General features: G+C 42.1%; 1 protein-coding gene across 2 annotated transcripts in view; it reads right to left on the reverse strand.

The window, feature by feature from the left end:
- Nucleotides 1-8,042: 8,042 nt before the first annotated feature.
- The window catches only part of AP2B1 (adaptor related protein complex 2 subunit beta 1), a 214,419-nt gene continuing 208,136 nt past the window's right edge, over nucleotides 8,043-14,325 (reverse strand). For both annotated transcript variants that reach the window (XM_073665457.1, XM_073665456.1), the window contains one exon: nucleotides 8,043-8,958. In XM_073665457.1, the coding sequence (XP_073521558.1) occupies nucleotides 8,884-8,958 (75 nt within the window). In that variant the 3' untranslated portion in view covers nucleotides 8,043-8,883. The remainder of the gene's footprint in view (nucleotides 8,959-14,325) is intronic.

Consider the following 14,325-nt stretch of genomic DNA (forward strand, 5'->3'; position numbering starts at 1 on the left):
TGATTGTCCTGATCACCCATCTGGTTTGGGGACCAGGAAGAGCGTGGAGTAGAATCCGTATCCCTCTTCTGCTTTCGGAACCTCAATCAGGACGTTTCTCTTTGCTAGGTCTTGAATTTCCTATATGAGGGCAGTCTGCCGCTCTGGGGAGGTACTAGAGGGAATAATCACGAATCTTCTGTAAGGAAGGGCTTGAAATTGAAATTTAAGACCAAATCTAATCAGGCTCAAAATCCAATTGCTATGTGAAATACGTTCCCAAGCCGGAAAAAACAAACAACAATCTCCCTCCCTCCCGATTGTTATTCCCCTGGTTTCTGCTCATCTCTGGAAGAAGAACCAAAGAGTAGGCCTCTACCTTTGCGACCTTTTTCCTCGAATTTCTCCTGTTCTCTAAAAAATCTTCTTTGGACAAACTTCTTTTTCCGAAATGATTTCTTAAAAGAGGGTAGAGATACAGATGGAAACCCCCTCTTAGGATCTTCAGCTTTCTCCAACAGATCATCCATGGTTTGGCCGAAAAGATATTCCCCCTCACAAGGAATTGTACAAAGTCTAGATTTCATTTGTACATCTCCAGGCCAGCACTTAAGCCATAGGACTCGCCGAGCAGCATTTGAAAGAGCTGATGATTTCGCTGCTAGTCTGAGTCCGCGGACGCGTCAGCAAGAAAGGCCGCTGCACCCTGGACTATGGGGAAGGAAGAAATACTGGAGACACCCTCCTTCAGTTGGTTGTCTAGCTGTTCCAGCCTGACCATCAGGGCTCTGGATGTGCAGGTGGCAGCCACTGCTGGTTTCAGGGCTCCTGTAGCTGTCTCCCATGCACCTTTCAAAAAGGTATCCGCTCGTCTGTCCAGGGGCTCTCTTAAATCTCCCATGTCGTTGAAGGGGAGGGAAGCCTTTTTTGATGCCTTAGCAATGGCAACATCAAGCCTTGGTGCCTTTGACCAAGAGGAACATGCAGTATTATCAAAGGGTTACCTCCTTTTGAAGGAGGGAGGGATGCTGCCCTTCCTGTCTGGCTTTTGCCACTCTATCAATGAGATCCTTAATTTTTGTATTCATGGGGAAGTATCTTTTCTTTTTTTGACCTAATCCTCCAAACATTACATCCTCTAAAGACTTCTCTGGTCTAGTGTCCACAATGCTCATGGTAGAACGTACAGCTTTCACCAAGGCATCCACCTCATTTAGAGGGAAACACTGTCTATCAGATTCGCTATCAGAGGAAGAGAGGGAAGAGGAAGAAATGTCTGAGATATCAGAGTCTGAGCCTGGCTGAGGATCTTGAGGAGAATGCCTGGCCTCAGAATTCTCTCGCAAAGCCTTGCCTATTCCTTCTTTAATTAGAGTTTTTAGACCCAAGGAAAACCCTGGGGTTTCTTCCGTCATCACCTTGTCAATACAAGGCTGGCATAATTTCTTAATATATGCATCAGGGAGCAGACTGTTGCATAGGTCACATTCCTTATATTTTGATTTAAATGGACATTTCTTGCTCTGAAAAATTTGTAGACAGAAGTAGAAGAAAACAAAATTAGTAGAACTTTCACGAAGATTCCACTTACCCCCTGGAATATGTGGTACAGTAGAAGCAGAGGAATCCATCTTAACCGGCGGAGGATCACGCCGAACGACAGGACCTTCCTTCCTGCTTTTTGCAGTGAATTTCCTGGTTGAACGATTGGACCCGGACCGGGAACGACGTTTCACCGCCTGTTGTGAGGGCTCCCCAGAGGGCTGCTCCTGCAGCAGTTGTTCTTGCTGAGGTGATAGCTCCTGAGTATCTCCCATGTTGCCAAGGAAAAAACAAGGGGCTGGGAAGCACCTCTGTATGCAACCAGGCCTTTTAATATACTGGCCATACAGGTACCTATGTGGAAAGGACCTCCCTCTCCCCCGGTGGGCAGAACACTGCCTTCCAGCAGCACTGGCGGGACGCCCTATCTCCTCGTTCGGCAGAGCTCCGGCATCCCCACTTTGCTCGCATTCGGTCCTGCACCTCCTGGCCGCGCGCGAGCTGCGCCCACTTCCGGTGGAGGCCGGCACCCCAGATCTCTTGTGTAGTGTAGCGGGGGGGTTGCCCGCATGCGGTCCCACACATAGCGGACTATCCAGCTCCACCGAGGGGATGTCACGCTGACCGCAACGCACATGGAGATGCCCCAATGAGCCCTGCCGTGGCGTCTCCAGAAGAACAGGACCGACTAGGGCAGGAACATCACCGCTCCAGGCACCCTGTCTATCCATCTGGGCAAGAGACCAATCTTCATCCTGCAGGTACCCGATAGGTCTCCCATCAAGGACAGGAAACCTAAACTGAGGCGGGAGAGAGGTGCCGCCCTTTTTAACCTGTAGGTTTCCTGTCCTTGATGGGCGGATCCTCTCTCTCGTGGTGCTGTCATGGGAGTACGAATAAAATGTATTTTCTAACCATCTATCTTTACACCCTAACCATTTTTGCAATGAGATTTATGACACAATACAATACACTTCTCCCTATCTACCTAATCTATAAATGAGTTTTTGTACTGTACTTTGTGTGACATTTAGTTTGAGAATGATTCTGAAACATGAGGACACAGGAGACTGGTACTGCACTCACTCTCTGCAGCATCCATCGCCTCTCCTGGAACAGGAAGTCACCAGGGGGCAGCGCTGCAGTTATTCGTTTCTTGCATCGCTGCCCTCTCTGAAGACATCCTGGCTGATTGATGCTGTGGGCTGATGTGAGTGCAGCGTCGCCTCTCTGCTTCAGTCTCTGCCGCAGCTTCTGTAAAAGGATATATTGTCAGGGGACGGAGATGGAAGCAGTGAATGACACCATCGCAGCCCCACAGCTTCTAGAAAGAAGGCTTGTTTTTTTGCAGGACGAGTTGTAATGACACCAGTTTACCACATAGTGTACTGGAAATAAGGAAAAAAATCCAACTGCGGTGAAACTGCAAAAAACCCCTCAATTCTGACACTTTTTTGGAAATTGTTTTTACGGCGTTAATTGAGTGGCTAATAATGACCGGCCAATATGATTCTCCTTATCGATTATGGTAATACCAGTTGTTGCTTTTTTTGTGGTAAAAAAAAACAAAAACTGAAATTCGTAAAAAAAACAAAACAAAACACATTTCTCCTTGTGTCACCATTTTCAGATACCCATAATGTTTTAAAGGGGTTGTCCACTACTATTTAAAATATGCCAAAGCGTTTTTATGATGAAAAGCAGCTTCTTTGTAATTACCTCCCTCTGCCTTTTCTGCCTGTGAGCGGCACTTTCGGTGGCAGCTCACAGGCAGCACGTGACCCCCGGCTGCAGCCGGCGCTGACATCCGCTTACGTCACGACAAGTCCAGGCTGCAGCCGGGGGTCTGTCTCTCCCGCGTTCCACAGTGACTTCAGGGTTGTGGGCGGGGTTATCCCCGTGCGTCATACCCAGCATCCACCACACGCTCTCCCTCTCCCCATTCATTGGGAAAGCGTGCGGTGGATGCTGGGTGTGACGCGGTGGGGTAACCCTGCCCACAACCCAGCAGCCACCGCGGGGACCCCGGCGCTGAGTCACGCCTCAATAGACGGGACGTCAGCGGGGGGTCACGTGCTGCCTGTGAGTGGCCAAGGATAGCGCCGCTCACAGGCAGAAAAGGCAGAGGGAGGTATTTATAAAGAAGTTGCTTTTCATCATAAAAATGCTTGGCATATTTTAAATAGTAGTGTACAACCCCTTTAATTTTTCAGTCAGTGATGCTGTGTGATGGCTTATTTTATGTGGGGCAAAACTACGTTATGGATATTATTTTGGGATAGATATGACATTTTGATCGCTTTTTACAGCATTTTTCATTGCGGTGTTGCGATGACCCAAAAAAAAGTTTGGTCGTTTTGATTTTTTTTCTGCTTACTGTGTTTTCTGATCGGGTTAATTATTTCTATATTTTGATGAATTGTAATTTAATGGATGTGGCAATACCTCATGTGTATTTTTTTATCTTTATTTTTTAATGGGGAAAAGAAAAGGGAGGAGATTCAAACTTAAGTTTTCTTTCATATTTTTTTTAAAAAACCAACATTTTTTTCACTGCATTTGTTAGTCTCCTTAGGGGACTTAAACCTGCGATTGTCTGATAACTTGTGCTATATACAGCAATGCCACAGCATAGCAGTATATAGCAAAAATCACAGTCTCCTTTGAAACCCAGCTGTCTTCAACAGACCCCCAGCTGCCATAACCCATTGGTGCCCGCAATCAAGTCATGGGGGCGCGGATGGGCACATGGAATCATGTGCCCTCATGCCAGCATGCTTTTAATGCCGCTGTCAGATGGACAGCGGCATTTAATATATTTACACAAACACTTATATAGTGTTCAGCATAAATGAGTACACCCCCTTTAAAAAGTAAGATTTTAATCTTTATCTATTTAATACAAGAACAATTTCCAAAATTTGGACAAGACAGTTTTATAGGCCGTTTTTTAATCTACAACAGGAAAATAAGGTTGATTGTGAGCCTCGCAAGCATGGTCCTCTCCTCATGTACCAGTTGGTGTCTTGTACTGTTCAAGATTACGGTACTTGTTTTTAATGTATACTCCTTTTTGCATGCAAAGCGTCATGGAATAAATGGCACTATAATAATAAAAAATAATATAACTTTCATTATACAATCTTCAGTTTTACTCAAATTAGTTGATGAAAAAATGAATGCACCCCACATCAAAAATGAATACATCTAGTCTTTTGTATGAGCTCTGATTTTTAGGGACAACAAGTCTTCTAGGCATGGAATGAACAAGTTGGCAACATATTGCAACATCTAGTTTTTTTTCCAGTGTTCAAGAACAACCTTTTTTAGAGTCTGGATGCTGGATGGAGAGTGATGCTCAACTTGTCTCTTTAGAATTCCCCTTGGGTGTTCGATTGGGTTCAGATCAGGAGACATATTTGACCACTGAATCACTTTCACCCTGTTCTTCAGAAATTCAACAGTGGCCTTAGTTATGTTTTGAATCATGTTTTCATGTTGGAAAACTGCACATCTACCAATGTCATGAAGTGATGGTAGCATCTTCTCTTTCAATATAGAGCAGAACATCTGTGAATTCATGATATCATCAATAAAAAGTAGCTTCCCAACACCAGCAACGATCATGCAGGCCTACATAAGGACACTGCCGCCACCTTGTTTCATTGTAGACATTAGGCATTTTTCTTGTACTCCTCACCATTGCGACGCCATGCTGTTTTGAAGCAATCAGTTCAAAACATATTTATCTCGGTCTCATCACTCCAGAGCAGGGGTGGGCAATTAATTTTTCTGAGGGGGCCACATGAAAGACCATGACTGTTGTGGAAGGTCGAATCAATACATTAAAATTAATTCTTCCCAATATTAATGTTACAATATAACAATTATACGTTATCAGTTAATATTGAGCAGAATTTAATATGCCGACACCCCCATATATACCGTATGAGTCAACAAACAGTCCCTATATACAGTGAGCCCCCCACATAGCCTCCTATATACAGTATGAGCTACCTCATAGCCCCCTATACAGTCATGACCGAAAGTGTTGGCACCCTTGAAATTGTTACAGAAAATGAAGCATTGCTCCCAGAAAATTATTGCAATTACACGTTTTGTTATACACACGTTTATTTCCTTTGTGTTTATTGGAACACAAAAAAAAGGGAAAAAAAAAGGCAAATTGGACATAAATTTCACACATAACCCCAAAAATGGGTCAGACAAAATTGTTGGCACCCTCAAGTTAATATTTGGCTGCACATCCTTTGGAATAAATAACTGCAATCAATCCCTTCCTATAACCATCAACAAGCTTCTTACACCTCTCAGCTGGAATTTTGGACCAGTGTTTTACAGACTGCTCCAGGTCTCTCATATTTGAAGGGTGTTCTCCCAACAGCAATTTTAAGATCTCTCCATAAGTGTTCAATGGCATTTAGATTCGGACTCATGGCTGGCCACTTCAGAACTCTCCAGCGCTTTGTTTCCATATATTTCTAGGTGCTTCTTGAAGTGTAGTTGGGGTCATTGTCCTGCTGGAAGACCCCTAACTAGGACGTAAACCCACCTTTCTGACACTGGGCACTATACTGCGACCCAAAATCCTTTGGTAATCTTCAGATTTCATGATGCCTTGCACACAGTGCCAGAGGCAGCAAACACCTCCAGAATATCTTTGAACCATCACCATATTTGACTGTAGGTACTGTGTTCTTTTCTTTGTAGGGCTCATTCCGTTTTCGATTAACAGAATGATGTGCTTTACCAAAAAGCTCTATCTTGGTCATGTCCACAAGACGCTTTCCCAGAAGGATTTTGACAAACTGCAGTCTAGCTTTTTTTATCTCTCTGTGTCAACAGTGGGGTCCTCCTGCGACTCCTGCGATAGCGTTTCATTTTATTCAAATGTCAACGGAGAGTTTGCGCTGACACTGATTCAAACTGTCCTGCAGGCTCAGGGTGTATTTCTTTGGAACTAGATTGAGGCTGCTTATCCATCATCCGGACTATCCTGCGTTGCAACCTTTCATTAATTTTTCTCTGCCATCCACGTCCAGGGAGATTAGCTACAGTGCCATGGGTTGTAAACCTCTTAGTTATGTTGATAACCTTGGACAAAGGAACATCACGATCTCTGGAGATAGATTTGCAACCTTGAGATTGTTGATATTTTTCATTCTCAAGTTTTTTGTGAAATTATGACTAATTTGCTTATTTTTCCTGTTTTTTTTGTGCTGTTCCAATACACAAAGGAAATAAACGTGTATAAAACAAAACATATGTAATTGCAATACTTTTGCGGGAGAAATACTTCATTTTCTGGAACAATTTCAAGGGTGCCAACACATGACTGTCTGTGTGCAAACATGCCAAACACATGAAACAAACAACACATACTCACCTCGCTACAGTTCGTCCACCGCTCTGTACCGGTCTCTAGTGCACAGACTCTCTGCACAGCAGACCCAATGGAATGAAGTCATCACGTCTGCGGTCTCAGTCGCACACGCTCATTGGTGGAATAAGCAGCCGGCGGCTCCATCCTCCACCAATGTATTCATCGCTGTCTGCAACCTGAGGATACGGTGACATCGAGAAGTGGGTGATTGCAGACAGGCAAGGGCATGGTGCGACCTGTGGGCCAGGGTTTTCAGCCCTTCAGCTGTCTCGGTCAGCGGGTCGGACTGGAAAAGCCTGCAAGCAGTAATTTGCCCAGCTCTGCTCCAGAGTGTAGAGTCCCAGTAGTCTTCATATTTTTTAGTTTGAACCCTGGCAAATTGTAGACAGGCTTTTTTTTGTGTATGGGATTCAGGAGAGGCTTCCTTCGTGGACAATACCCATGCACGCCATTCCTCTGTAGTGTATGCCGTAGTGTGTCATGGTAATCACTCACCCCGGTTTGACTTTCTACTTCTTTAGCTAACTGCAGTGAACTTGCATGTTGATTTTCTTCAAGGCTTCTCATCAGAAAATGCTTCTAATTAGGTGTTAATGTTGCAGTTTCATATTTGTAAAAAAAATTATCACTTTTGCTACAGTATTCTGACTGATAAAGCTTTGCTGATCTTCTTGTAGCCTACACCTTTCTTGTGTAAAGAAATTATTTTCTTTTTCAGGACTTGTGACATTTCTTTTCCGTGCGGTACCATTGCAGACAGCATGAAATAAGAAGGGGTTTTCTCTGTTAATTAATGCCCTTTTATAGCAAACTATCCGCTGGATTCCTGTTTAATGAATATCAGACTTATCTGTGGTTGAATTCTTGTTAATTAGAATTTTGTAGTGGAAACTTTAGCTTTGCTGCTAAGACTTTCATTACAATGTACTTATTTTTGCAACATAGTCTTGAATGAATTTGCTAGGAAAACTACTTTTTTGGGTGTGAAAAATAGAATTCACACTCACTTCGCTTACTCATGAGAGTAGGTCGGAGAGATAACAGACCTAAACACAAATTGTGATTCTGGTTTAAAAATTCCCATTTACCAAGCACAAAACAAGACATCTCGACCAGGTTTCTGAAATACATTTTATTTATACGGTTAATGTTGTGGAGATTTTTTAAGCAACATAGGAAATTGGATTTTACGATAAATTAGCGACATGCTCCCTTAGGATGCAACACACTAAACATTGGCACGGAATGTACACGTATTCGGGATGGGCAATTAATCACTTGGTATGATCACAAGAATAGGAACACAAGTGGCACCAATGTTGTCACTCTCATGTGGTCAATTTTATCAGAGGTTGTTAAACTATAACCTAGGTGTAAGGACAGATAAAAATGACAGCAGGCATATACATATATATTTTGGGGATATGAGATGCTATTCTGTGGTTCACAGTACATACAGAATTTAGGTGCGCAAACATACACAATATTCCCAACCTAAGTTTACAACGACTAGTTTTCCAAATTTACAATAGTGATTATGATTAACAATGGCAAGGAACATCTACACAATGCAAAATCAGGAATATTTAACTGCACTGGATTAACATGTCAAGCACATCATATTGAAGAAGAAAACATTTGCTGTAAATTAGATATTGGTCTATATGTATATTGCTGTTTATCCATGTAGTAAAAGGGGAGGCTATGAAACCAAACGTGGCCAGTAGGTACCAAAATTGGCTGCCACCTCTATAGATTACTAATTCCTATTTATGCTTAGCAAGTGCTATCCTCCTTATTTTCCTGTTTGCTCCATTACAAAGAGACCCTGCCGCCATAGCTCTGACGTGATGGAATGTACAACTCAGTACACGGTAAGAATAGTAGGGTAGACAGTCATGTTACATGAGAAATAGTTAGTATTCATCTACGAGAGGTTGTCTGTTGCACGATCACATTTAGGTCTTCAAGATGGAGTCATACACTTGGTACACATAATTACACACTTCTGGAGCACGGCACTTCAGGGAAAGCTGCAGGAGGAACAAGAAACGCAAAAAATAAAAGATAAGGTCTCATGTATCTAACTTTAATTTCATGAATTAGATGCAATTATTATCTTCCTGCCAGAAGGGGGGGGGGGGGTTGGTGGGAAGTCTATAAGGTCACTTATACAGTTGCAATCAAAATTATTCAATCACCATTTGAAATTAAGTTTATTAGCAAAATTTACAAACGTTCTGCTTTTTGCAATAAACCAAACAAGAACAATTTAGATAGCTCAACACAACTAACATAAGTAATTTCTCCAAATTCAACATAAAATTACACTTTTACTGACTACTGCAAACTCAGAATTATTCAACCCCTTCAGAATGTAGTACACCACCTTTGGCTATTATGCTGCAAGCATGATGTATAACGAGCATCTCGCTCCATTATTGAGGAATCTTAGCTAATTCATCGTGGTCAATGACCTCCAGTTCACTAATATTCTTGGGTTGTCAAGGCAGTGGTGCAAAAAGTTAAGAGAAGAACAGTTGGAAGCATAGTTCTTAAGCTCAAAGTTAAAGGAACAGTGGCTACACTATCTCGATGTGGCAGAAAGAGAAAGCTATGACCAGCTGCTACTATTCCTGAGGAAGCAGGTGGTCAAAAAAAACTCAACTGCTTGCAAAAGACCTGCAACAAGATTTGGTGGCAGCAGGCTCTAAGGTTCAGGTTGCACAGTAGGGCACACACTACATGTTGAACTCAAAGACATACATTGGTACTAACCAAAAAGCACAATAAAAGGTGGCTCCAATGTACTCAATATAAATAAACCAACAAAGTTTTGGTATTGAGTTCTTATGAGTGATTAAACTAAACTGGAGCTTTTTAGTTCTATGGCTAGTATATCTGGAAGACGAAAAATAAAGCATACACTAAAAGGAATACCATGCCTACAGTGAAGAATGGTGGTGGCTTGGTGATGTTCTGGTTTGCTTCCTCTGACACTGAAAACCTCCAGCATGTGAAGGGCAAGATGGATTCAATCAAGTATCAGGAAATCCTAGGAGAAAACATCATGCTTTCTGTGAGGAAAGCGAAGCTTGGGCGACATTAGACATTACAGCATTACAATGCTCCCAATCATACCTCAATGTCCACCGAGGCTTGGCTTCAAAAGCTGTCCTGCAAATTCTGGATTTTCTGTCAGAGCATTTGTTGGGATTTGACGAAGTTGGTTTCAACAAGCAAACCAAAGAATATTAGTGAACTAGAGGATATTTCCCAAGAGGAATAGACTATGATTCCTAAGAAAAACTGCTAGGAGCTGGTGTCTGGTTATGCTTCATGTTTACAGCAGGTCATGACAGGCAAAGGTACACTACTAATTACTAAAGACACTCGTCATTAAGGGGTTGAAGAATTCATAAGATTGCAGTAGTCAGTAAAAGTGCCAATTTGTATTGAATTTGAAGCAACCACTTGATGAATTAGATGCGTTAAGCTATTTAAATCAATATTGTTGAAACAAAAAGCAGCAAGTTTATACATTTTACTAATACACCTAACTTGCATTGTGGGTTGAATATGATTTGAGTGCACTTGTACGTAGCTATTCTGTATGTTATTGTTCTGCTCAATAAAGAGTCTTAAAGCATAACTAGAGATATCGATAAAACAAGAGGCACATCTGTCTATAGGCAGAACGGTTTTAGTTTTTTTTTGCTTGGGAGTGCAGAATAGGATTCTGGTGAGATGTACAAAAAATAATAAAGCGTTTTGTCTTTATATTTAAATGTTGTTACCAATTTTAATTTTTAAAAACTTTCCAAGAGCAACCATGTTGACAACACACTCTTTCTATGTTGTCCATATAGACAATGCACCAGGGTGCAAGATGGTTGATAAATGGTCAGTAGACAATAGGATAGTTCCCATGAAGTGGTAAGTGTTCAGCCATTACCCTAGAAACTAGAATGGGATACAGAGCCCGTCTGGATTCAAGCAAGCATACATAAAATCGTCAGTTTTCCATTCAGAAAAAAAAAAAAGGATAAATTTATCATCCACATGTAATCCCCCTGTCCGTTTTTATATATGTATGCCATCCATATAACCGTTGTGTACATCTGAATGGCATCTTATTTTATGAACAAGGTAATAAATGAAAAAGCAAAATACAGTTTTGTTATATTAATAATTGCAATGGATAGTGGAAAAACACATGACATATGGATGGTATCAGATACCAGTTTTTCACGTATGTGTTTTAAGAGAGGCTTTACTAAGTAGTGCAGGAGGAGAACCTGTAATACTTCTATTAATAAGTTAACAAAATCATGTCCCCAATACAATTGTTACAATAGAGTGGAAATCCTCTTTATTTCTCCAGTCTAATGGCTCAGTCCCAGTCTACACAGTAAAGCTGATAAATGAGCTGCAGAAAAGTCATCTGTGCTCTTGTCATCAGTGTAAAAAATGTATTATTTGAAGATGGTTTTGTATGATAGTCACATAAAAAAACAACACCAAAATGTAAAAATACAACTGATTGAAATATATAGAACTTTTGTAAACCATAAGTATAATATATATATAATAAAATGTCAGTAATTAAGTATAAGTTAAGTTTAGATGTAAAAAAACCTGCCAAAATGATAAGGCTGGTCAATAACAATTTCACTAGAAGCCATATAAAACTCAAAACTGTGCTATTAGCAATTCCCCCATAAACTGTTACTAAAGGACTGGCTCCCTGAACACAAAGATGTGCTAATGACCCAGCAGGGCTTCTGGGAATCCAACGTCACCCCGCTATCCTGCAGGCACTATTCTTCGGTAGCATACCATTTCCTTTGGCGTTCTTAGAGAGACTGAACTATGAGCTCAGCGGCTTTACAACCTTCATCAGTCATAAAATACATACTCCTGTAAAGTGTGCCTGTAATCGAGTGGTGGTGACTGCAGGACAACGACATAGAATATTAAATCCACTGGACATGATGATCGTATTATTACTAGAAGGTTCCTGCTCTTTAATACTAATACTATTGCTGTAAGAAAATGCTAATTATGTCATGAATCAAAAGGCTCGCATGAACCATGACATTAATAAAGGCACAAAATTATATTTACCGTTTACTGCCAGAAAGTGCTAACAAGTATATCTGTTTTGCATGAAGAGTTTAAAGGGGTTCCGGCGCACCTCTCTTCCACATCGGGAAGTGAGAATTGCTGGTGACTAGTGTTGAGCGATACCTTCCGATATCAGGAAATATCGTATCGGATTGGATCGGACCGATACCCAAAAAGTATCGGATATCGCCGATTCCGATACCGGAAACCAATGCAAGTCAATGGGACACAAATATCGGAATGAAAATAAACCCTTTCTTTCCTTGTAGGTTAATTGTACATGAAGTAAAACAACTAAGAATAATGTAGAATGTATTACGCGAAAAGCCGGCAATTCATCAGCGGCATACACCGGTACCCGACAATTTACAACAGAAAGAATAGAGTATCACACATAGATTAGATAGATATTATATATGTGACTGACATGTTTCTAAGTACAGTGACAGTGTTGGTTACTGTACTTGTCATTTAGTGTAAAGGATTTATTTAAAAATATAATAGTGTTTTTATGCACCGTCTCTTTAAAAAAGCCGGCCGGCAATTCAGCATCTGTACCCGACAATTTAGAATAGAAGGAATAGAGAATCATACATCGATTAGATAGATAGAAACATGTCAGTCACATATATATGAAGTACAGTGACAGTGTTGATTACTGTACTTGTCATTTAGTGTTAAAATAAAGGATTTATTTAAAAAAAAATTGGCGTGGGGTTCCCCTTAATTTTAGGCTCTAGCGGAGGTTAAGCAGATGGCTGGGGCAGATGTTTGAAGCCTGGGAAGGGGGTAATACCCACGGAGCTTCCCAGGCTACTAATATCAGCCCCCAGCTGAATACCTAGCCTTTACTAGCTATTAAAATGGGGGAACCGCTCAAAAAAAATGACGTGGGGTCCCCCCTAATTTAATAGCTAGCAAAGGCTAGGCAGACAGCTGGGGGCTGATATTAATAGCCCAGGAAGGGTGCCATGAATATTGGCCCCCTCCCAGGCTAGAAACACCAGCCGTCAGCCGCCCCAGAAATGGCGCATCCATAGGATGCGCCAATTCTGGCACTTAGCCTCGCTCTTCCCACTGCCGTGTAGCGGTGGCAGTGGGGTAATAGGGTTGGGGTTGATGTCAGCTTATAATGCCAGCTGACATCAAGCCCAGGTTAGTAATGGAGAGGCGTCTATAAGACACCCCCATTACTAACCCCATAGTCAAAGTTAAAAAAAAACACAAACACCCAGAATAAAGTCCTTTAATTGAAATAAACACACAATTCTTTATTGTTCTAAATTAAACTCTACTTACCATCACGCCCATTACAGCTGAAGCCAACGATCTCCTGCAATAAAAGAAAAATAATAAAGCAACCTCATCCTTACCTTTCCATGGTTCCCAGGACAGCTTCAGTTCTGCTACATAGAGATGACAGGCTGGACCGCAGCAGAACGCTGCCATCCAGCCTGTCATCCCGCAGACACTGAGAAGCGCAGGCATGCTTGCGCTCCTCAGTGTCTCTCTGTGACGGCATCCAGATGAGCCGAGTTCATGTCCAATGAACTCAGCTCACCTCATGCACGTCACTGACAGCGTGGGAGAATTCTCCTGCACTCAGCGCTTCAGCGTGAGAATTTTCCCACGCTGTCAGTGACGTGCATGAGGTGAGCCGAGTTCATTGGACATGACCTCACCTCATTCACGTCACTGACAGCGTGGGAAAATTCTCACGCTGAAGCGCTGAGTGCAGGAGAATTTTCCCACGCTGTCAGTGACGTGCATGAGGTGAGCCGAGTTCATTGGACATGACCTCGGCTCATCTTTATGCCGTCACAGAGAGACGCTGAGGAGCGCAAGCAAGCCTGCGCTTCTCAGTGTCTGCGGGATGACAGGCTGGATGGCAGCGTTCTGCTGCGGTCCAGCCTGTCATCTCGATGTAGCAGAGCTGAAGCTGTCGTGGGAACCATGGAAAGGTGAGGTTGAGGTTGCTTTATTATTTTTCTTTTATTGCAGGAGATCGTTTGCTTCAGCTGGAATGGGCGTGATGGTAAGTATAGTTTAATTTAGAACAATAAAGAATTGTGTGTTTATTTCAATTAAAGGACTTTATTCTGGGTGTTGTGTTTTTTTTAAATACTTTACTAGAAATTCATGGTGGTCATGTCTAATATTGGCGTGACCCCATGAATTTCGGGCTTAGGGCCAGCTGATAATGCCAAGCTGGCCCTAACCCCTTTATTACCCAGTGAGCCACCGCACCAGGGCCCTGGATGAGTTGGGTACAG

This window comes from Phyllobates terribilis, unplaced genomic scaffold (genome assembly GCF_046119375.1).
Source record: "Phyllobates terribilis strain yellow unplaced genomic scaffold, ASM4611937v1 Scaffold_2__4_contigs__length_985480577, whole genome shotgun sequence".
Lineage (NCBI taxonomy): Eukaryota > Metazoa > Chordata > Amphibia > Anura > Dendrobatidae > Phyllobates > Phyllobates terribilis.